A 25,518-nucleotide genomic window follows, 5' to 3' on the forward strand; every position below is an offset into this window, starting at 1 on the left:
TCATGTTTATTCCCTTTCACCCTGATGCAGTGGAATCTAGCTTTGTTAATGTGATGGAAGCCTGTGACTGATTTTGAACTCCATTGATATAAGACTTTCGCACCAGCAATTTAGCTATTTAAATGTTCACCACTGGGGAATTTATTATTATGGTGCTATTTAGTTGTCAATTCATAGATTTGAATGCAAAAAAAAAAAGAGCTTGTTTTCTGCGTTGTGTTAGCCGCTGTGTTAATATGCCTCTTTGTATCAGATGTTATATCTCATGTACTGAACCTACTCGCAGCAGATATAACAATAGTCAGTGGAAGGAGGGTCAGACATTGAATGGATATTGTGTTCTTATTTCTTATTACTTGTTATATTGTCCATATATTTCAGGTTAGAAACTAGTCTTCAAGGGTCTCTCATGGCTTATCTTGAGTGGGTTTTATGTTTTTTCCTCATCTCAATCTTTCCAAATGTCAACCATGAAGATCCCAAACAATTAGAACCTAGGTAAAGCCAGTGGCTGAAAAGTTGTTTTAAAAAAATAAATAGCTTTCTGAGATAAACAACCATACATGGGAAATGAATTTCATTCTTCAATTCAACAAATATTTATTGAGCTCCCACTACACACCATGCACTATTGTAGGTGCTGGGATGCATCAGTGAACAAAACAGTCAGGCCCCTGTCCTCATGGAGCTTGCATTGTAGTGATTTCTTAGAATAACTCATAGGATGGAAATGGCTACCCAGCTACATATGATGACAGGGACAATGACTCCATCAGCTCTTCCAGGAAGCCTTCCATGATCCTCCATGACTCTCCAAACTAAACTAAGTACCTTTCTCTGTGCTCCCAGGACACGTGGGTGTATCTTTGCTATCTGGTGCAATGATTAAGAGTACACGCTGTTTATTCCAATATATTGTGTTTGTATCCCAGCTGTGAAACTTTGGGACAGGTACTTAACCCCTCTGGGCTTAACAACAGTAGCTAATCCATACTGAGTACCTAATATATGCCAGACACTCTGCGAAGTGCTTTATGTAAATTGTTTTTTATTAATAGATCTCATTACTATTACCCTTTTACTGGTAGGAACACTGGTGCCTCTCAAGGGTAAGTAGCCTGCCCAGATCACGTGGGTAGTGGTAAGTGGCGGAACCCAGGAAATCTGCCAGGTACACACTAAACACCCTGTAAATATTAGTCACCTCAGGGCCAAGACTAGGGTGAGACAAATGAGGTTACTCATGGAAATCTAGGGTCAGACCTGCCTTTATTTAAAATTTTGTTATTTTGTTTATTACGGAATTTTGGCATTAATTTTAGTTTTTTAAATATTGCATTAAACTATTATTTACCTTGATGACTGAGATTTTTGGCAGTCCTTTAAATTTTGTGCCTGAGGCTGGTGTCTCACTTGCCTCACCCTAGTTGCCTCACGTTAGTATCATGTTTGAAGGGGAGTTACTCGTTTATTTTTTTGTTGCCCCTACTAAACTCTGAGGTGTTGAAAAGTAGCACCTGTGTCTTGTGTCTGTAAAGTCTAGTACAAACTTGGCACAGAATAGGTGTTCAATAAATACTTGTTGAACCAAATTGTCTTCTCCATAATTATTCCAAAAAAAAGACTAATTTGCATTCAGTAAGAAGAGAAAACTAGGTGGTCTTTTCAATCTCCATGTAGTCCAGTTAGTCCATCAAGTATTGTTGGCAGTATTACTATTAATATTATTTACATATAAACTATAGGTATCAAGTATTGAGTATCGACCAGTGCCAAACGCTTAACATACCTTATCTCAAATCTTTACCACTAAACTTGAAATTGAGACTCAGAAATACGGAATCACTTGCCTAGGACCACACAGCTAATAAGATACCAAGCTAAAAAACCAAACCCACTGCCATGGAGTCGATTCCAACTCATAGCAATCCTATAGAACAGAGTAGGACTGCCCCCGTGGGATTTTTAAGGCCGTAAATGTTTACAGAAGCAGACTGCCACATCTTTCTCCTGAGGAGTGGCTGGTGCCTTCGAAATGCTGACCTTTTGTTTAGCAGCCTAACACTTAACCACCACACCACCAGGACTCTCCAGTAACCAGGGTGGTGCAATGGTTAAGTGCTGGGCTACTAAAAAGACTGGCCATTTGAACTCACCCAGCCGCTCCACGGGCAAAAGACTTGGTGATCTGCTCCTGTAAAGATTACAGCCAAGAAAGCCCCATGGAGGAGTTCCACTCTGTCACATGGGGTCGCTCTGAGTTGGAATTGTTTCCAGGTACCCAACGACACCATTAAACCCAGGAGTGTGCGCCCAAAGCCTGCTCTTTCCACTGAATCACCCTCCCTTTCTATTTCAGTTCAGTCAGTGGTGGTGGGGAGAAAGAGGCGGGACCTTTTCTCTCCATAAAGAAGAGAGTGGGCCAAATAAAGAAAATGTTAAAGTTATAAGAAGAAATGATAAGTGTGCGCACAACCTTCTCACCTCCCCGCCTCCCCACACACCCATAGTGGAAGGGTTTTGCTGCGTCCTTCAGTGTAATTGAGTACATGTCATCTCTGCCAGTTGCTGTAAGTTTGAGTAGAGATTGTCCCATAATATGGTATGGCCTTAACCTGTATCCAGTTCAAGGAATAGGTCCAGAACCTGTCGTTATATCTTGAATAAAGCAGTAAGCTATACGTTTGACTTCCTGACCTGCCATTCTTGGGTAAATTGAGAAGCCAGTCTGACCAGGTGACAGGAAGTCCATACAGTCAGCCAGCTGGTCGTGGGCACCTCAAGCCAGACACAGGGGAGCCGACTGCCCTCAGCATCATGTTCTTTGTCCTCCAAACTGTAATGGGTCAGCACTATGTTTTAAGATCCTCCGTTGTCTGATTCCCACCATAAATGATGTGTAATGGCAGCATTTTCCAAAGTGTATTCCTTAGACTGTCAATACTGTGTATGTCTGTAGTTAAATGCGGCTAAACAGGCTTTTCTATTTCTCAGAGCCTTCAAAAGTTTTACCAAGAGAGGTAAATTGTAGGCAGCATTTCTCAAAGCTACTTAGCCAGGGAATCCCTTTTCATGGAGCACCTCCTGAGATGAGAATTTTGCAGGATGTACTTTGGGAAATGAGGCATCAAGTTCCTTTAAATACTCTCTCAGTGGAAAGTACCTAGAGGGTGAAACATGGGAAGTGATTCTTAAAGGAATCAGAATGGTGATGTTCTCTTTTTTTTAATTGTTCCTTGTAAAAAAGAAGTCATATAACTACATTAAAGAAAAATAAATCATCCATATTCTCACAACTTTAAAATATTCCCTTCTTGTCCATTTGGAGGTGTATAGGGCCTGTGTGTATGTGTGTGTATGTATGTGTTTCGAGTACTTAAAAAGTACAAACGCTATGCTAAATGCTTTACGTATGTCATCTCATTTAATACTCACAATTACTCTGTGAGTTAGCAAATATAATCCCCAGGTTAGAAACGAGGAAATTGAGGCTCAGAGGGTTTAAGTAACTTCCCAACATTGCACAGAAAGTAGGTGACTGAGCCAATAACTAGTTGTCTTCTGACTCCAGAGCCTATGTGCTTAAGCACTGAAATGGTGAAATGGTTATTTTCTAACCTGGAAAAACTACTTATCCTGAATTTACTACCAGGAAGTTTATCTTATCTTGGATCATCATACAAATCAGTTCTATGTTGAATGAAAAAAGGACATTCCAGAATTGTTCCCACTTTTTATTTGTCCTTACCTCCCTTTTCTGCCTTTCAGTAGGTGTCACAAAGGGCTTCACAGCACGTAATCCGAAATGCAGTACTATGTTGTTTTCGGTATTATGGCTCAATCATCTCCCCTGTTGTAAATACATTCAGAAATGAATGTGGCTTTTTTTGAAGTCTCAACATTTTTAAAAAATGATTTATTTTGATAGCACTTTAGCCTTATGATTTCAAATGTTAAGATACTTGGTTCAAGTGGTCTTATATTTTCCCCATAAATGTGTTTATGTCACCCCACACACTGAGAAACCTCATTCCAGGTTTGTTTCTGTTTTCTTTCTTTCTTTCTTCATTTGATTTTTGTGCAGGAGGAGAACCGAATTCTTTGAACTTGTCAGTAAAGGTGAATATGATTGGAACATCAAAAACCATCGTGATATATTTCGGTAAGAAAAAGCTCTTATTCATGTGTGTTTTCATTGTTTGAAGATGTAGCCACACTTTTCTGACAGTGCTAAGAGCATACAAATGATTTTTAAAGTAGCAAAGCCTGGCTTATATTCAACACTTTCAGATATTAGTTATATAGAGAAAAGAGAATGTGTCTCAGAAAGTGAACCTTACTATATTTTGGTTTCCTCTTCATAAATTTTTGAAAATTAGAAAATGATGTTAAAATTAGTCAACAAGCCATGACTTCCCAGTTGTTTAAAAAGGACAAGCACAAACCATCACGTTTATGTGGTACATTTTAACCAGCCTACCACAGTCACTCCAGATGGTCATGCACCATCCCTTTCTCTCATCCCTCGACCCTCCGCTATGCCCACCTTACCCATCCCCAGACTTCTGCTTTCTTGTTCCTGTTCTAAAGCTGCAAAGTATTACTGGGAAAGCTCGTGAGGCCAGCATTATGGGCTCACTGTGTCCCCGCCACAACCAGGCATCCACTGAAATGAACTTGAATGAACTCAATGACCTTGGAGAAGTAGGCCTCAAATTATCAAGTGGATGAAACCCAAGTAATTATCCAAGTTATGGTACAAGAAGGCGACATCACAGAGATTCCTGATTATACCGTTGCCTATCTAAGAAAGAGACTTGCAAAGCCCAATGCATTACCCTATAGTCTTGTTCTCCTCGGTACCCTCAAAACCTAATATGAGAAGCATTGGAGTGTGGGGAGAAGGGGTCTGGGATTATTGTGATAAGCACAGAACCCTGAATCCTTTTCTCGCTTTGGGAAATTTTACTTACTCTCTCCAAGCTTCTGTTTTATATATCTGTAAAATAGGAATAATAGCACCTCCCTCTAAGGATCATGCTGAGGATTCTTCCTGTTGGTATTTATAAAACACTTAGAACAGAAGCAGGCCCACAGAAAGCACTGTAGAAGTGCTGGTTACAGAAGATCAAATATGAAGAATAGGCTAACGTGTATCTCTTTGCATAGTGCTTAGCACAGGGATGTTTGGAATGAGATGTTTCATAAATACAGCGTGACTCTGCAGGGCCGGATGCTGGTGCTGCCTGGCTGTGCTCTGAATGGTCCATTGTTATCTGCAACTCTGCCTTGTTACCTAGAGGGACTTCCTGGGGAAGTACACAAACCCCACTACCATCTAGGCACGCTCTGCCATCTGGGAAGCAGACGTGTTTCCAAGGAGTTGGAATCTGGCAGGTGATGAAATGTTAACACCTGACGTCAGGATAGCCCCCTGACCTTTGACAACATAACCCTTTCTTCCAAAAGGAATTAGCCAAGATGTTGTTTCCCAGCTCAAAATCTTCATTCCTTGTCATCAGATACTGCCGGTTTTAGTACAAAGACAGCAGATTTTGTACAAAGAGTGTGCCTTATTTCCTACCCCGCAAATTACAAGCGCCTGAGCTATCTACAATTTGAATTGTTCTCCATGCCATTGTAGCCACAATTCAGCATGAATTCTAGTTAAACCCAGTAGAAATCCGCCCCTCAAAAATCAGTCTCGAATCTTCTCTGTGCTCTCTTATGTACTTAAATTAATGAAAGCTGTAGCTGAATATGTTTCTTCTTCATAATGCTTATAAAACATGGTTGTAGCCAGGTTGTAAACTGGAGTGAAACTGTGCTTCTTCCCCGTAAATCTTAGCTGTACAGAGCAGATGAAAATGAAAGCACCTCTCCTCTTTGGTATGGGTTTTCTTCCATTCCCATCAATCAGTGGTAAGTTGGTAAATTGATTCATCAGCCATGTACACATCATTATATACAGATTCCCTTGCTTATAGTAAAAAAAAAAAAAAAAAAAAGTGCATTGTCCATTGTAAATTATTTTAAACAGAGCTTGCTTAGCTCAGGTATGGAGAAAATAGTGCTTTGCTTTCCTTGATCTGCTGCAGACCAAACAAAAGGGCCACTGGAGGATGTGTGATATAGCTTTGTCTTCCTAAGCAGAGTGGCCACATGATGGAGATGCTGAACATAGGGACTATAAACAGTGCTGCCCCTTGTTGAGGTAAAGATGATGTGAGCTGGCCTCGTTTCCATTTTATTTATTTATGTATCTGGGACGGGTTTGTTTAAGAATGCAACAAAAGATTATTCAGGCTGTTTTGTTTGGTTCTGCTTTTCAGATCAATGTTAATGACAGCCTGTGACCTTGGAGCCGTGACCAAACCGTGGGAGATCTCCAGACAGGCAAGTGGTGATTAATGACTGGGCTCAGCGGTGGAGGGTCTGGGTCAGGGGACAACATTCCCAGAGCCCCCACTTCTAGACACTGAAACCCTAGTCAATTTGCATCAGTATTAACATGGTGTAAAAAATAACAGGAGGCTTGGGCACGACATAGTTTATTGCACAGTCTTTTTCTTTATCGCACTTCCACTGAGCAATATTTCTGAACTTGGTAAGATTTTTTGTTAGCCTACTAAATCAAATAACATTTTGACCATTTCTTAAGGCAAGAGTTTCAAAAATAGTGTTTTAAAATAGATAATCGTATTTAAGCACAAGGTCCTGTTTTTTACATCCGAGGAAAAAAAAAAAGGAGGATGTGAAAAGGAAATTGTTTTTCTTTTAGAAGGCAATTTAGAGATCAGAGGGCTTTTTGGCCAAAGTGTGCAGTGTCCAGTATAATTTGTACCAAAAAAAATCATGCCTTTCCCACTTATTGGGTTTCACTGCCCAAAAGTGTTAGTTCTGCCACAATGATAGTTTTCAGTCAGGTAACTACCCAATGTAAGATTGTTGTTTACTGATATTATTTGGAAATTAATAGCTCTTAAAGTTTTATGAGGCACCTACTGTGCGGGCAGTGGAGTTCAGAACAGTAGCTTGGTATCTTAAGACTTGGCATTTTAGGACAAATAAGGTAGACTTGGAAACTCTATGGGGCAGTCTACTCTGTCCTTATAGGGTCACTATGAGTCGGAATCGACTCTACAGCAACGGGTTTGGTTTTTTGGTTTAAGATAGATTTATATAACAATCAAAAACTAATATTATTGACTGTTTTTTATGTATTATTTCATTTAATCCTCAACCTCCTCCTTTAGGTTAGATATAGGTATTGCAGTAGATTGAATAACGGCCCCTAAAGATATCAGGTCCTAATCCCTGAAATTTGTAAATGTTACCTTAGAAGGAGAAGGGGACTTTGCAGATGTGATTAAGTTAAAGATCTTGACATGGGGAGTTTATCCTGGATTATCTGGGTAGGCCCTAAATCCAATCACAGTCTCTTTATGAGAGGGAAATTACACATACAGAAGAGATGAAAGCAGTGTAACACAAGACAGATTGGAGCGATAAGGCCGCAAGCAAAGGAATGCAGGCAGCCACGAGAAGCTGGAAGAGGCAGGGAACAGATTTTCTCCTAGAGCCTCCAGAGCGAGTGGGGACCTGCTGATACCTTGATTTTGGCCCAGTGAATCTGATGTTGAACTTTTGGCCTCTAGAACGATGAGAGAATAAGTTTTGTTGTTTTAAACCAAAGCTGCCAAGCTTAAGGTAATTTGTTTCTGCAACCTAGGGAACTAATACAGCTATTATCCCCCATTTTATAAACGGGGAAAATGAGGCTTAGAAAGGATAAGTAGCCTGAGGTCATATACCTAGTAAGGATGGAGCTAGGTAGTCAGATCCTAGCAGATTAGGTCCGAAGCCTTCATTCTTGTCAGTGTTCTACATTTTCCTACACGGAATGCATCAGTCCTCATTTTAAAATGATGCAACTGTGTGAGCAGAATAGGCTATGATATCACTAAATCCTAAATCTCAATGGCTAAAAACAAAAAATTGCTCACACACATGTGCATCCAGGATTAGATGGGACCTCTGTCTTCATTCTGGAGCAACAGCTATTGGGATTATTGCCATTGATTGTGGCAGAGGAAAAGACAGCCCTTGACAGTCTTGCACTGGCAATTAAATGCCCCCATCTCAAATAATTCATTGTACCGAACTTGTCACATGACCTCACCCAACCACAAGGGGACCAGGAAGTACAATGCTTCCATGTGCCCAGAAAGTAGAAAGCCTAGAATAGTTGATGAAAACGTACTACCACAATCTGCTCTTCTAATCACCAAAAATGTGATTCACTCTCATTCCTGCAGGCAAAATATATTTATCCTCTCCCCAGAAGAGACAACCTAAATGTCCCAATAGTCAAGGCATCAAGCTCAAAGTTCAGGATCTCGAGGTGATACATGTTAGACTCTGCATCAGATCTGGAAGCAAACTAAAGACCTATGTACACCCAAACAGAGTGTCTAGCATACACTCAAAACACAAAATACGCATTTGAACACTCCCACTCAAAATGGGAAAAGCTGGGCAATATTTGGTGTTGGTGACCTATAGCAATTCAAAACCCTGCTGGATATTCACTGTGGAGCCCCCACCCTGTCTTGGGCCCTTTGGAATAGACTCCCCAGTTCACTTTTTTCCATCACCTTTAGATCTACCTGGGAAATTATTCCTTTTCCCTTATCCTCCATGGTTGTATCTGAAGGCCAAGCAGCTTTCTCAGCTTGCTTCCCACCTACAGAAGGTTGAGGGCCCAAGGCTTGTTTTAAGTTTTAAATAGTCACAAGTTCACGATTTCTTTGACATTAAAACAGTCTTAAACATTTAGTCTTTGATTGTAGTTATTTCCATGTGTCAATAACCACATCCACTGTTCTTTTCTATACAAACTTCTTAGATTTTCCATATTTCTTTGCTTCCTAACTTTCAGAAATATAGCAAATATATTTCTTTCTTCTCTTTCATGACTTAATTCCTAGTACCTTGGGCTGAACAGGCATTAATGAGAGAACCATATAGACTAATTACTGAGTCATTTTTGTCCAGTTAAAAAGAATTGCTGCATTCCACCTAATTATTTCAGCCTTAAACTACGGTGTGCTGGCCACACATTTGATTTGATTCTTGTTGCATGGCTGAGTTATAACTGATCTTTGTCATTCAAAGCATATCTCAATTTTCATTTTTACTGTTTGGTGTTGAGAAGTAGCTTTATCTTTCATCCCTGTAAGACCCTGATTTCGTGACTTTCTGTATTCCATTTCATTCCTGGTGATAAACCTGATGTCCTTTTCTGAGCTTATCTCTTGTGATACCTTCCAAGACACGGTCAATAGCAATCATCGCATGCTACTGATAATTGTGTTTTCCAATCTCTTCCCTAAAGCTATACTTTCATTAGGTACATTATTTGCTTTATTTTAGTGAGAATTGCACAATGTATTTTTTTACTTTGTAGCATGGACCATAATCCTTACAGCCTCCTCACTATCTCATACCTGGCTACTAAACTGATGTCACGTATTTTAGGTTTCCTCCTTCCTTTCCTTTATTTTCCTTCCCTTCCCTCACTTCCCTTCTCTTTTCTTTCTTTCCGGTCCCCTTCCTTTTCTTTCCTTTCTAATAGCAGCACCTTACTTCCATACCAATTTTTTGAGTCAATCTAGGCTAGGAGCCCTGGTGGCACAACAGTTAAGCTCTTGGCTACTAACTGAAATGTTGTTTGAACCCACCCAGCAGCTCCTCTGCAAAAAGACCTAGCAGTCTGCTCCTGTAAAGATTAAAAAAAAACAAACCCATTGCCGTTCAGTTGATTCGGACTCATGGCAACCCTATAGGACAGAATAGAACTGCCCCATAGGCTTTCCAAGGAGTGGTTGGTAGATTCAAACTGCCAGCCTTTCGGTTAGCAGCCATAGCTCTTAACCATTGTACCACCAGGGCCTAGAAAACTCTATGGGACAGTTCTTCTCTGTCACATGGGATCACTATCAGCCAAAAATTGACTCAGTAGCACCCAACAACAACAAGAGGATAAGCTAGGCTGTGTTCCAAAACGTCAAATAAAAAACAAATCCAGACTTTGATAGGTGGAAGCTTTATTCAGCAAGAAAAGGGAGGAAAGGACTGTTACAATAGGGGAGAGTCTGTTGTAATAAGGAGAACACTCAGACCATAAGATCAGCAAGTGTCTCATAGAGTTAGGGGAAAGGAGCTTTCTTTTATAGAGACTGAGAATGAACAAGCTAGAGAAAAACCCAGGTGTGGGGAAGTGGAATGAAGGGCTGACGTCATCAGGTAGTAAATTGAAATGTTTCACACCAAGGTCAGTTCGTTATCAGGAAAGAGCCCTTAAAGTGGGCTGGTATGTTGGCTCAGGCTGTGGGTGGGCCAAAGTTCAGGGACTTGGGGGAAGGAGAGATGCTTAACCAAAGTTTGGTTAACAGACACTTTGTTTCTCATTGATCAGTGGGACAAGCAATTCAGTTACTCATTTATGAAACAAGGAATAGGAATTTGGTGGGTTTGTGTCTGGCCTTGTCATAGGTAAATAAGGGGCAGCCGTGAGTCTTATCTAAGTCATATGGGAAAGGTGGTTATTTGCAGTAAGACCTTTTCCTGAACACAAAGGACGGGAGATTTGTTTAACCATCGCTATTTTTTGGTATCACAGGGTTCAAGTAAAATTCAACATTACCAAGAAATAAATACTGAAATTTCAGTTGCTTAACACAATAAAAGTTTATTTCTTGCGTACATCATAGTCCAATGCATTTAGGCAGTTTTCCTGTGGAGCTCTCCTCCAATTAAATTTTGGTCTGAATTTTAGTGTGATACAGTTGAAGTGGGTAAGGTAAAGAAGGGTAATTGTGGAGATTTTGTGTCACTGAGTCGATTATTTCCACATCTCTGTTCCCCTTCACTTTCCTAGTGTGGGAAGGCCACCTATAGGGTAGAGTTTGAGAATAAATTGCTAAGAAGTAGGTGGCTTTTCCAGGTATTTGGAAAAAGTGTAGTGCTGGGGGTGTCTTCTGTGACAGAAACTGAAGGGCTAAAGAGTGGGAGGGTATGGGGGGAACAGAACTGACTGACTGAAAGAGGGGTGCTGAGGTATGATGTGCCAGGGTCTTCAGAAACTGCATATCAAGGGCTCAAGTTGCTCAGCCCACTTGGGGCCAGGGAAGTGACAGGGCAAAGTACTTGGAAAGAAAAAAAACTTCTGCAATAATATTTAGACCAACTTGGGGGGCCCAGTGGCTGCTTGCAGGTGGTCTTCTTGGTCACTGATGTAAATATTATTTTGTTTATAGGATGTGTAATTCTGCCAATAGTGCAGAAAATCAAGAGTTCAGAGATAGAAAACACAAAGCCATGTTTTTCCAAATGGTTCATTCAGAAACGTTTTCACAGCTCTAAACTGGATATCTCCTTTGTGTTTGTCTCCAAATTGAACAGGCTAAGATATTTCTAAAAACATACTCATTCTAAGATTTTAATAAACACTTCGATTAAAAAAAAAGAAACTTAAAAGAAATTAATATATCTCTACCTAGATGTTGATTTTTTCTCTTCCTTTTCAAAATCGGTCTTCCTCCTCACAAATGTGAGTCTAAGCATGTGGGTTTCCCCGGTGAACCCCCAAGGCCTGATTAGCATCTCAATTTCCTTCTTTAATAAAAAATTCAATCAGGAGCCACTTAATGTTCCTGATTGAGTTTTTAAGTACAAATGAGAACAGTGGTCCAAGTTGAGCTGTGAAAGAAGCACAGGGGAGATACCCAAGACCACTTAGGAAAAGCAAGGGCAGGATTTTTCTTTTAATTTCTTTGTTTTCCAGGGGCTACAGATCTATGCAGGACTCCCACCTTGGAGTGGACTGATGAGCAGCACATTTACATTCTTTAGTGCAAAAGAAAAAAAAAAAAAAAAAAACAGCCTCAGAGCAATCTGAGGGAGAGTTCTGGGAACTGAATAAATGAGGCCATACCTTAGGGGACCATTTCTTTTTTAAAGGAAGGCCAGAGGAAGATGAGAGAGGCCTGGGGTGCTGACAGGAAAGGTGGTGGCAGAGATTGCAGAGGAAAGAAGTGAATCAAGTCCTAGAAAATGGGCAAAAGTACACGTGAGGTGATTATTGACCCAGCAGTCAGGGTGAGGGTAATTTTCAAGTCAGTTCCAACTAGGTTTATGCTGTTGAGTTCTTTAAACGGACCCATGTTTCTTATTAGAAATGTTAAAAATCTGAACGGACTAGATATTCTATGTCTTCATGTATGATTGAATACTTGCAACTCTCAGATTTTTTAATTTTTATTTTTCAGTGATCTGAGTTTGATGTTGTTTTTAAGGTTTATCTATGACTTACGGTTGACAAAAGTCTTTTGAGAGACACTTAGGTGAATTATCTTGATTCTATGCACTTGACCAAAATAACACTTCTAACCTTTGGCCAGACCTAAGAGCCTGATCATTACAAGAGCCTGGAATAGAGAAAATTGACTTTGGGGACCCAGGTATTCTTGCCATCAAGTTGTCTGGATTTCTTTCTTCTCTTTCAGTATTTTGTAAAGCTAGCTTATTCTTCATCCCAGAGATTTCCTAGGCACATACCACCACATCATTGAAAATGCCTCTTCAGCACTTGCCTGTCATATCGATTGCTTCTCACAAGCTGTGCTTAGAAGGACAGGACTTTGAGAAGGAAAAAAAGATCTTCAGCTCAACCATGGTCAGCAATTGCTGATCTTCCACTCTAATGCATGAAAAGTGAGAAAATTCAGGTCATTACTTTGGAAAAACCTTTGATTTGGGATAGAACAGCCATTACATTGTGCTTGCACCTACTTTTAAATATATTAGCCTACTATAAATTAACATTTAAATTTATAGATTCAGAGATCCTTGAAGAGCAAATTACGTTCTTTGAACTATATTGTGATACACTTTAAAAGTCCAGTATGAACAGTTAACCTAGCATTGGTGCTGTCCTTTGGCTGATTGCTACAGTAGGGAGGAGAGAGCGTGTCCTAGGGTTCTCCCTTCCAGAGGGCATGAAAGTATTGGTAGAACAAGCCAGTTAAGGAGTTTTTATGGTGGCAAGATAAAGCTAAAATAAACGTATACCACAAGATAAAAATCTACATAGAAACAACCAAAAATTAATTATATTGTTACCACAAAATAACATAATAACATATAATAATAACATAAATGATTATTACCTTATTTGCTTCATTTTCCATATAAGAGCACATCCTACTTCCAACCGGTGCCTCATCCGCAATATGGAAGCTGTACTGTGAAAGATGGTCTGTCTCTCATACGGGGCCAGATTAAGGCATGTGAGGGCCCTAAACACTGATAATCTGCAGTGGCCCCTCCTCCACTTATGTATTCACACAGGATATGTGAGTTAGATATGTACATGTGCATGTATACGTGTATGTGTGTGTCTTACCTATCCATGATGTAACTTCTTTTTAAATGTAACTATAGTATTTATAGTATTAGCTCTGGGTTTTGTCTGGGTTATAGTATTAGCTATTGAACTCAAAAATGGGATATAGCAGAATGAGATGAACTGATTATAAAATTTTTAGTGGATGAAGCATACTAAGATTTTTACTATACCACATTTTCTACAAAAAGAATATTCCACATATTCTACAACAAAGGAAATGAACCAGTGAAATCAGTTGTTTCAACAATCGATGAAAAATTCTGTTGGTCTCCCACAAAGAAAAATTGACTTTCACTGATTTTGCTTTAAAAAGCTCATACTTCAATTTTGATGCTTATTTCATAATAAATGCTATAAATATGAGCAAATGAAAATGTCACAAAAGAAAATTTAATGATCAGAAAAAATATTACAACAAATTACTATGTTTTATTTTTAGATAGACCTTTCATTTCTAACATATTATAATTAAAAATATTTCTTTCTATTCTTTACTCTTGCAAATTCTTCAATGATTTTGTCACAATTAAGCTACCAAACAATATCTACTACCATACATAATGAAGATAATGAATCAAGTCTTTCTTGAATCATTGTTGTACACTCAGGGTGTTTGAGTCTCTTTAGGGACGAAAATGAGTGTTGTGTTGTGCAGTGTATGATCACTAAAATTAGGAATATGTGTAAAGCAATTTTAACATTGGGAAATATGGATTGTATTTTATCTTCTATTTATAGAATCATACATGGCTACACGAGTAGAATGGAGTTGCTGGATCAGCAGACAAGGATATACAAGACGGTTCTCTCAGAATGGGTCAGAGACCTGTTATCTATTAGTATAATCAGTCCTTGCCCAGCAACCACTCATGTTGGATCCAGTTGCGTATTGGGTGAATGCAACAAGAGTTAGAGTCAAAAATCCACTCCCACCTCTTATTAATTAGAAAGAAATAATGTACTCCCAAGAGACCCGCTGAGATAAGGAGTTTCAATTACATGGGAGGGAACTGTAGGAGACAGATGTCAGTAAAGGTGTTGAAGCAGTAGCGCCTTCATAGCTTGCTTCTGGGTACCGTTGTGACCCTGTGTGAACTTTATTTCTGGCTGGTACATTCTCATACACTGGAGCTGGTATCAGTTTCATTTAGTGCTCTGCCTGTTCCCTTCCACTGTAGTGTTGTCTTTTCCTTGTGTTCTGTCTGCTTGGCATCTAGGGTCTTTGATCTGGACAACTGCTGTCCCTGTTTCATTGATGCCCTAAGCACATGCTTACCTTCCTTATTGGGTAATCCATCCTTGCTCTCATACATCTAACAATACATTGCAGAAGTTCTGATTAAAAGAAAATCAGTTTCATTGATGAAATTCTGTAATACCTTCAAATCTGAAAGGTTAATGTCCTTACTTCCTTATAAGCTTATTCTGTGATTATCAGTGTTGAAAATAATCACGACACACTTAAGCCGAAAGTAACTTCTGAATCTCATGATAAATCACACATAACCATAAACTAAAATATGTGTATATTTCAGGTGGCTGAACTTGTAACCAGTGAGTTCTTTGAACAAGGAGATCGGGAGAGATCAGAACTCAAACTCACTCCTTCAGTAAGTTCATCATTTTTTTGCATCCTATTTGCTAACACCTTGCTTTATTACAATGTCTTAGTTACCTAGTGTTGCCGTAACAGCAAAAACAACAAAAATACCACAAGTGTCTTTAAAGAATATAAATTTATTTTCTCACAGTTCTGGAGGCTTAAAGTCAAAATCAGGGTCTTGGCCATGTTGATTCCATCTGTGGGCCTCTCTCCTAGTTTCTGGTGTCTGCCAGCAATTTTTGGTTTGTTTTGCTTATAGGTGCGTCCTCAAACCATGTCTGTCCGCCTACCCTTTGCCCTTCATGTGAGTGACTCTGTGTCCATTCTGCTCTTTTTATGAGACACTATGGGAAGTGATTAGGTTTAGGACCCGCCGTACTCTGGTATAGTCTCATTAACATAAAAAAAGAAAACCCCTATTTCAGAACAGTCATATTTACAGGTATAGGTGTTAAAACTTCAACACATATTTTTGGGAGACACAATTCGATCTGTAACGTATGGAAATTTTATATGAATAGAAATTATAAAAATAAAGAACGAAGGTAGATTCCTGGATGAAATTCTTGGATTGTGCCAGCCTTGATATTCTGGAATTTAAATGGTTGCCCAAACAATATCCTAGTGGCCTGATTTTTTTTTTTTTTAATTGTGGTAAAATATATATAACAGAAAATTTGCCAACTTAACCATTTTTGTGTGTGTACAATTCAGAAGCATTAGTTATTATCACAATGTTTTGAAACTATCAACACTATCTCCAAAACTTTCTCATCACCCCAAGCAGAAACTGTATCCATTAAGTGATAACTTCTTTTATTATGATTTATTTACCCTTTTGAGTAACTATTTCAAAAATAAACCTAAATCACCATTTGAAAACCAAAAAAAAAAAAAAAAAAACCAAACCCATTGCCATCGAGTCAATTCTGAATCATAGCAACTGGGTAGGGCAGAGTAGAACTGCCCCACAGAGTTTCCAAGGAGCACCTGGTGGATTCAAACTGCTGACCTTTTGGTTAGCAGGCATAGCACTTATCCACTACACCACCAGGATTTCCAAAGTGGGGAAGAAAGAGAATGGTTTAAGGAAACACTTCTGAAAGTTTAAAGCTTTAATTAAATTTAGATGCTAAACAGTCTTATTCCCAAGTTTCTGATTAAGAGTGGTGAGCTACTTAACAAGCATTTCTTGAGTACCCACAGTGGGACAGGTAGGAATGAGGGAGGAGGTAGAAAGTGGAATTTGAATAACACAGAGCCCAGCACTGGCATTTCATATGTGAGCAATACCTACTTTGTAATTGACATATACAAAACAATTATAGACAAGCTACCCAGAATTGAGAATCTAGAACAGATAGTTGTAGTCAATAATGGAGAATTCTAGATTTTATTTTCCAGCTTTGAACTTTTCAAAATCCCAAAAGCAAATCATGTAAAGTCTTTCTTTTCTTTGTTTGCATAATGAAAAATTTTACCTGGGGAACTAGGTTCTAGTAATTGAAATGCTATTTATATTGGGCTTGCCCATTTAATTGTTGTTTATGAATTCTTACTGGATGCCCAGGATGATGCCAGGTTTTTACTCATGAGGATACAGAAGACATAAATGCCTCAATCACCAGCCTCAAGAAGAGGAAAGCCTCTTTATTCTTAATGAGTAGATAGCTCAGCTCTGTGATGGTGGAAGGTATTTGAAAGCCTGGCATAGCACAATAGAGTCATTGAGGCTCAAAGAATGTGTCAATTGTGAGGAATGTCTGTTTATGAGGTTTCAAATCAACTGAGTTTTGAACATTTAGAGATACTAATAAGATCTTCAAGTTTTAAGACACATTTCTTTGCTGACATTTAAAGCAAGGAAAAGCAGAATGAGCTCCTAGCTTAAATAGTTTCACCAGTTTGAAGTCAGAAATCAGTCTTAATGGTCTTATCTATTTTAAATTAGTTGCTTACCTATGAAAGGTCAGAAGACTACAAAGGTGAAACACATGCTAATTATTTAAGTTTTCAAAGCAAACTGTATACTATGTGTTTTGCAAACATCCCTTTATTCTTTTTTGGTGGTGTCACCAAATTTGGTTATTAAAAATATATGTATTAGTTTGGAATATATACAGTTAATGTCTAAAAGCTAGTTCACCTAGATTTCTCTCAGCTACAAATCTATTTTCAAATAAAAGCTTTTGTTTCCCTTTTAAAAACCGTTTCAGAGGCACCCACTGAAGGGTTTACAATGCAGCAATGCCACAGGTCGTTTAATTAAATGAAAAAAATATGAGTAACTCGCCAGTGCTGGAGAGCTGAGGGTGTAGTGGGGCAGCACTAAGGAGTCTTTGTCTGCAGGCTCTGCTGAGGCATTTTCTGAAGGCATAATTATAATGAACCCAGTGGTGGAAATACAGCTGTAAATGATATTCTGTGCTCATAAAAGGCTACTTAATATGACTGGTGACTATCCCCTCAAGAGAGACTGGGCTGGGGTGTCCTCCACTGGCCCTTTCCCAGAGATATCTGGTTATGCATGCACCCAGAGCTGACACCTGCTGTGTCCATTATTCCTTGTTATTTTGGAAGAAAATTGTCTGGGAGTCCCCTTCAGGTGTCATGATCCCTGAAGTCATCAGAGTAACTTTATGAAGACCAAGGTCTGAACAGGATCACAGCCAAGGTGTTAGTACTGGAAGCAGTGAGTCAGTTACTGAAACATGGCTTGAGCATCTCTATGTGTCGAGCATGAAGCTGAGCACTGTGTAGACGGAGTGAACAAGGTGCCATCTTCCCTGCCCTCAAGGAATTTGTCAAATGGTAGGAAATTAGACATTAAATAAGTAATCACTAACAATCAATTACAAGACTGCAAAGTGCTATATAGGAAAAGCACAGGATAGTGTGGTACCTCATACTCCCATTCATTTTCCTCTCATCAGACATTTATTTAGAAGTGACTAGTCCAGAAATAAGCCCTTATAATTATGGTCAACCCATTTTCCAAAAACTTGCCAAGACAACTCAATAGAGAAAACTAGTCCCTTCAACAAATGGTGTTGGAACAACTGCAAAACTAGCCATGTGAAAAAGAATGAATTTGGACCCCTACTTCTCACCATACACAAAAACAAACTCAAAATAGATCATAGATCTAAATGTAAGAGCTAAAATTATGAAGCTTAGAAGAAAATATAAGTGTAATTTTCATGACCTGAATTAAAAAAAAGAAGTGACTTATAATACACACTAAGGACACGGTAATTATTTAAATAAGAAAATGTCAAGTAACAATGAAAATGATAGTGAAAATAAAACAGAAGCATATTTTGTAAAGGAACGTTTTGGACCAAGACTCAGATTTCTCAAAAACCATCCCTTTCTCTACCACATTTCAGTCTTCTCTGAATTTCATTTCTTTCTCCTGATATTTAACATTTTATATTGCAAGATAAGGATGAACAGAACCTGTATGATTTAGTGACTTTCTCCCTAATTTGGAGCTATTTCCTCAAAAGTGCCCTTCTGTCTCTTGTGAGCCTTGGCAGCTACTGCTTTTGCCCCTTCCACTCCTACCCTTGCCCATTAACTTGAAGGACCCGGGCTTTTCAACATCTCGGGACCGAGGGTGAGGATCCCTGGTGGTACAATGGTTAAAGTGCTTGGCTGCTAACCAAAAGGTCAGCAGTTTGAACCCACCAGCTGCTCTGAGGGCGAAAGATGTGACAGTCTGCTGCTGTAAAGATCACAGCCTTGGAAACCCTATGGGGCAGTTCTACTCTGTCCTGTAGGGTTGCTGTGAGTTGAAATTGACTTGATGGCAAAAGGTTTGGTTTTTTGTCTTTGGTACCCAGGGTATGGCTTGGATCCTCTCTGAGGACCTGCATGAATACTGAAATGACGTAGATGCTTCATTTTATATAAAAGAAAGATAAAGCCTACTCTAAGACAATAAGACAGGGCAAGTTATAAGCCTTCTAATTAGTAAGGGCTCCACTCACTTATCCACTTATCTTCTTCCTTAGACCCTGGCCTTACTCCTTAAGAACCAAGAAAAGGACGTTCTCACTAGAGTAGAGCTGGCAGTGTTTATTTAAGGAATCCATTTTAGCCTTCCAACTTCCAACTTCAATTGATTGTTTCTCGTTTTAAGCCTGCCCAGCAGAAATATGTCACTTCTTTTTCTCAAAAGTATACCTAAATTACCTCAAACATTATAACATCATAAAGTTTAAAGGCAGGGACTAATGATCATAGATAAAAATTTAGGAATTTATTAATGACAAAACCTTGTTGAAAAACACAGAAAATTAGCAAACTAACACCTGAAAAAAAAATAATATTGATGGCTTCTATTTATAATGAAATTCCTTTCCCATCCTATCCCCTACTCCTCCAATATAAAACTAAAAGCTTGCCTTATTATTATGGCAATAAATAAATATGTCTCCTTCCCCTTGTCTTGTACCCAATTCCCAGTGACTTGATGGCTTGATTTTAGTAGCAGTTACCTATATCTGAAGACAGATTTTGGCCTCAAGGAGTTGCGTACTATAAAGTTTAAATACATTCACTTACGAAACTCATAAAAAGAGAGGAAAATAGTTTATTTCTTATCATAGATAAAGGAAAAGAAAGTCCGTGTGAAGATTGATTGTGATTTTTGAAGTGTTCAGCTGATAAAAATTGGATCATTGTGGCAAAGTGTTTGACAACTCACCTGTAAAATACTCAGTGTAATAAAGCAAGGTTCTCCTCCTCCATTCTAGGCTATTTTTGATCGGAACCGGAAAGATGAACTGCCTCGATTGCAATTGGAATGGATTGATAGCATCTGCATGCCTTTGTATCAGGTAATCTTAATCATCAGAGTGTCCTGATGAGCCAGAAAAGGAAGAGTATGTTTACACTATTTTCGGAAGCATTAGTTCAAGGAGACCCTTCCAAAGTCTTCGAAATCGACTCGGCAATGGGTTTGATTTGGTTTGATTTTCCAGGGTATGTATGTTTCTGAGGATTCAGATTGATTTTATCTTTTCTCACATTTCTGACCCTGGAAAGTTTGTACTAGGAGGTCCAGAGGCCTGAGTTCTCCACCACCTTCTAGCACATAATCTCGCTGGGCCATAACTCCCTCATCTATGAATCAAGGCTACTAATATTTTATCTCAGCATTTCCCAAACTGTGCCTCATGAAACACAAGAACCTAGCTCTAGCCTGGCAGATATCAAGCAAACAAACAAAACCTTTTGCCTTCGAATCCAACTCACAGTGACCCTATATGACAGAGAAGAACTGCCCCATAGTGTTTCCAAGGCTGTATATCTTTATGGAAGTAGACTGCCACACCTTTCTTCCGTGGAGCAGCTGGTGGGTTCAAACCACTACCTTTCAGTTAGCAGCTGAGCACTTAACCACTGTGCCACGAGGGCTCCTAAGTCTAATAGATACCCCTTCAAAAAGAGTTTCCTGGCCCAATAACTAAGAAACCTCTTGTGCACATTAAAATACTGAAGACTTGATGAAGTCCTACAGGAAAAAACATGTTTAACCTTGACTGACTCTAAGTTTCTCAAACATGTTTGGCCATGGAAATCTTTCTCTCTTTTTTTTTTTTTTTTGTTAATTTTACTTTTATTGATAGCAGGTGAGACATGAAGGTTCTATGAAACATGGGTTTCTGCTCTGACCCCATGGTCTGGGCCAGGAGGAAGGTTTTGTGAAGCATCTTCCATCTTAAACCCTTGTGGCATAGTGGTTAAGAGCTACGGCTGCCAACCGAAAGGTCAGCAGTTCTAATCCACTAGCTGCTCTTTGGAAACTGTATGGGGCAGTTCTATTCAGTCCTATAGGGTCTCTGTGAGTTGGAATCCACTTGACAGCAATGGGTCTGGTTTGGTTTTTGGTTTTCCATCTTAAAAGTTTGTCACTGTCTGAGGTGCGTGTGACAAATCCAAACTGCTGGATTCTGAGGGAGATGCACTACTGATTCCTAGGGCTGCTGCCCGGTGTGCAGGACTCAGCTCCTGGCAAGGCCACAGGAGTGGGCGCTAAACTGTTCACGCTACTTTTTGAGACAGATTAGGGCAGGCATCGGTTAATACTAAGAGTTTAGTGTGCACTGGCTTTTAATTCTGTTTCTAAGCATTTGCTTTCATGTGTAAAACCTGACGAGTTCTTTACCCCCCACCTAGCTCAATCAGACTGAGCTTCTTTTCTAGCTTAAGTGAGAAACACATGCAGGGAAAGCAGAACCTCTTTAGTTTCTCACTCTGTGTAACTCCACTGAAAACACAGTATTGTTTTTTAAGGACTTCACAACCATTAAGTTTCAAGCTTATCTACCACTTAGTTTTCAGCACTTTTAGGAGCTGTGGAGCCCTGTCGCATTACCCTAGAAGAGAGAAAAAATAAAAAAGATCTAGAATACTGTCTTGAAGATGGAAGTGTAATTTTCCTAATGACAAGAAATAACAAAAGTAAATTCATTTAGTTTTATATAATCCATTGCATAAGTAATAGTATAAAATCAACCAAATAAAGTATTAGTCCAAAACAGATTATTCTGATTATAAATGGAGAGTGATGTTCTTTTATTTAATAGTGAAAGCTCAGGTGAAAAAACTAAAAAATGATGTGCACTTATGAGGGAATGTTCAACTCTCTTTTCCTCCTGCCTCCTCCCACTGTCACTACTCTGATATCTGTGAATAAGCTAAACCTCCATGTGTAAAGGCCACAGCTGTTGCGTCAGGGATATCTTGCTCTGCTAAATTGACCTTGACTACCCACATTGAATTATTTTTTAATGTTTTTCAGTTTTCTGTGCACACTTAGCCAATAAATGAGATGAGTAAATTATTCTTGCAATTAATAAATTCTTTTTATTGTTGGTAATGCTTAGGAGATTGAAGACAGCGTATTTGTGGAGCCGATTAATTTTGGCACTATTCTGCAAAGCCACTTTGGAACAAACCCAAAGTTTACGTACTTTTCCTATGTTATTAGCTATAATACATGCTGGAAGAATTCTCCTGTGCTTTTCCATGTTAATTTAATTTTTTCATTACTAATTCACAATTGCTTGGGCTCATCTTATACTTCCTTTTAAATAGTTTGACATCTTCAGGTTAAAAGGAAGTTACTTGAATTTAAACTTAAAATAAGCAGTTTCCAGAATTTAGGGAGTAATATTGCCACCTCACTTTACATACACCCCAAGTTTTCATGTCTGTTTTTACTGCTTATCTGTGAGGTTAGATACATCTACTGTTTTCATCCACAGGAAGTTAACATATAAAGGTTAAGTGATGCCACCCTCCCAAATCAGAGTTGCATCCTGCTCACACGTGGCCTTGGCTTTGCTGTAGTGGCCCTTCTACTGTCCCACTCCATCTCGGATGGGTATTTCTTCCACCATCTTATTATTTAACTAACCGGAAAAAACCGGAAAGAGTCATGTTATTCTAAAGAAGAATGTTAAAGGAGCTGTTTCCAAAAGCTCATATTTATCCCTACTGCTGTATGGTCTCAACTGACAGAAGATGAAAATCTTGCCCTTTTTGTGAATTTCTTATCATCACTAATTCTTTAAAAATCTCACCAGATTTATTTGGTAAATTCTTTGCAAGACTTTGAAACCAATATTTCAAAAGAGCCGTCAAAGTAAAACTTTGTAGTGATTTGAAGTAGACTCTCTGAGGGCTTCTATTTTTGTTCTGTCTTCATACAGTTGGTTTTTTCCCTCTGTTTAACTAGATAATCTCCCATTAACTCTTAGCCCTCCAGAAATGCAATGGAAATCAGTCAGTGGACAGGAATTTTAGTGAGAAGATACAAAATCTAAGGTAAATGATGTACCAAGCAAGTAAAGTCACTGAGGGGAAATGTCTGAAGGAACTCAGGTTGTTGCTGAAAGACCCATAATCAGGGATCTGGAAGGATAGGAGGCAAATGGAAGGGTACAGGTGGAAGAAATCCTAAGTATGACTGGTCTGAAACGAAATATAACAACAACAAAAACCTGTTGCCATCAAATTGATTCCAATTCATAGTGACCCTATAGGACAAAGCAGAACTGGCCCATGGGGTTTCCAAGGCTATAATCTTTAGGAAGCAGACTGCCACATCTTTCTTCTAAAGAGCAGCTGGTAGGTTCGAACCACCGACTTCCCGGTGAACAACTGAGAGCTTTAACTGCGGTGCCACCAGTTGTCATTGTTAGGTGCCGTTAAGTTGGCTCTGACTCATAGCAACCCTGTGCATAACAGAACGAAACACTGCCCGGTCCTGCGGCTTCCTTAAAATCGTTAGTATGCTTGAGCTCATTGTTGCAGCCACTGTGTCAATCCACCTCATTGAGGGTCTTCCTCTTTTCCGCTGACCCTGTACTTTGCCAAGCATGATGTCCTTCTCCAGGGACTGATCCCTCCTAACAAAATGTCCAAAGTATGTAAGATGCAGTCTTGCCATCCTTGCTTATGGAAATGAAATATAAAAGGTAAGAATTCAGTTTGGCCTTGCTAAGTCAGTCTGAGGATATGACAAATAATCCAAAATAATGCACATGAGACAAAGAATGCCTCCTTTAATGTCTTATCTGCCATTTAGTTTTCAGCACTTCTAGGAATAATAATATTTGACCCCAAAGTGAGGCATGTCTAGGTGGCAAGAAACTTCATGTAGAAAACTAAAAACCAAACCCGTTGCCATCGAGTAGTTTCTGACTCATAGCAACCCTATAGAACAGAGTAGAACTGCCCCCATGGAGTTTCTAAGGAGCACCTGGTAGATTTGAAACGCCAGCCTTTTGGTTAGCAGCTGTACCTCTTAACCACTACACCACTAGGGTTTCCACTTCATCTGGAGCCTGAGGCAAATGGATACTTGTATGTTGTTATCTGCTGCAGCCTCACCCCCGACTCATGGTAACTCCATGCACAACAGAATAAACCACTGCCTGATCCTGTGCCAACCCCATGATTGGTTGGGGATTGGACCGTTGTGATCCACAGGGTTTTCATTGGCTGATTAGAGAGCTAGAATCTCCTTGCAGGTGGAGCAGTGTGGAGAGATGGAGTCTAGAAAGAGCAGATGCTAACCAAGGGCATGCCACAGTTGGAGGATGCTGGGTACAGTAGTAGAACAGACTGTGAGTCTGGGAGAGGAGGGTGGAGATACAGCTGGGCAGTAGATACAAATACAGTTTAGTGCAGCCTTTTTGTTTCATTGGCTTTCAGTGGGTGTTATGGATTGAATTGTGTCCACCAAAAACATATGTTGTAAATCCTAACCTGTATGCCTGTGGTTATAATCCCATTTGGGAATGGATTGTCTTTGTTAGGATAATGAAACAGGATTAGTGTAAGGTGTATTTTGAGTCAATCTCTTTTGAGATATAAAAGAGATTAAACAAGCAAGCAGAGGAGAGATGGGATAAGATAGATGCCAAGACACATGAAGATTTCCAAGAAACCAGGAAGAAGAAGCTGAGGAGACAAGGACCTTCCTACAGAGCCAATAGAGAGAGAAAGCCTTCCCCTAGAGCTCGCACCCTGAATTCGAACTTCTAGCCTTCAAAACTATGAGAAAATTAATTTCTATTTGCTAAAGCCACTCACCCATTTATGGTATATCTATTATAGCAGCATTAGCTAACTAATACAGTGGGTAATTCAGTTTTACTTCATGGATTTAAAGTGTTGTGCTTGTTAAATATCAAAATAGATCAGGCACTTTCTACTTGTGCTCCAGTTTGCAGAGTTGTATCTCTTCTCCAAGCTAAGGGTAAAGATTCCTGCTATTCAGGGGTGCCTGAAGGGCAACTTGTGTGCCTAGATGAGAACTCACATAAAGTACACTGGTGCATTTTGGATGCCCATTGCATTTAAAATTGAAACTCTTAACTCTGGGACAACTTCAATTTCCATTACTTTGTGACTATGTTGAGGGAAAACGATGAGGAACACTCTGCCCCCCCAAAAAAAAAAAATCTATTCCTTGGGAAGTTACCTAAGTCATACAGTAATTGACTGATAAGTTTCACAGAAAATATTTAAAGAAAGCAGAAAAAGTGATTTATGGGCCCTCTTTATCACATGTATTGTGAATGAGAGGCTAACTGGTTCTATTTCAAGTGGAGAAAGAGAGCAATTACTTGTCGCATTTATTTAGCTCTCACAACGTGCCAGGTGGGAAGGGAGCATGCCGAGAACAGTCCTAGATCCATAAATAGTCATATCACAGGGAGACATGACATGTTTATACACTCATTCCTCACTCATCGACACGGTTAGTTTCCAAAGACCAGGTTGTAATGTGAAAATTGGCATTATGTGAAAATGGAGGGTGACCACATCAGATCACAAAGTACAGGATGAGTACTTCATTACATAACTGCCAAGTTACATCATTACATAACCGACAAATTACATCATTACATAACTGACAAAC

General features: G+C 39.2%; 1 protein-coding gene across 1 annotated transcript in view; it reads left to right on the top strand.

Annotated features, from left to right (window-relative positions):
• The window catches only part of PDE11A (phosphodiesterase 11A), a 453,992-nt gene that overhangs the window by 384,205 nt on the left and 44,269 nt on the right, over positions 1-25,518 (top strand). Inside the window, exons 16-19 of the mRNA XM_003405971.4 lie at positions 4,085-4,162; positions 6,333-6,396; positions 15,007-15,081; positions 19,835-19,918. Of these exons, the coding sequence (XP_003406019.1) occupies positions 4,085-4,162; positions 6,333-6,396; positions 15,007-15,081; positions 19,835-19,918 (301 nt within the window). The remainder of the gene's footprint in view (positions 1-4,084; positions 4,163-6,332; positions 6,397-15,006; positions 15,082-19,834; positions 19,919-25,518) is intronic.

The sequence above is a fragment of the Loxodonta africana genome, chromosome 6 (assembly GCF_030014295.1).
Source record: "Loxodonta africana isolate mLoxAfr1 chromosome 6, mLoxAfr1.hap2, whole genome shotgun sequence".
NCBI lineage: Eukaryota > Metazoa > Chordata > Mammalia > Proboscidea > Elephantidae > Loxodonta > Loxodonta africana.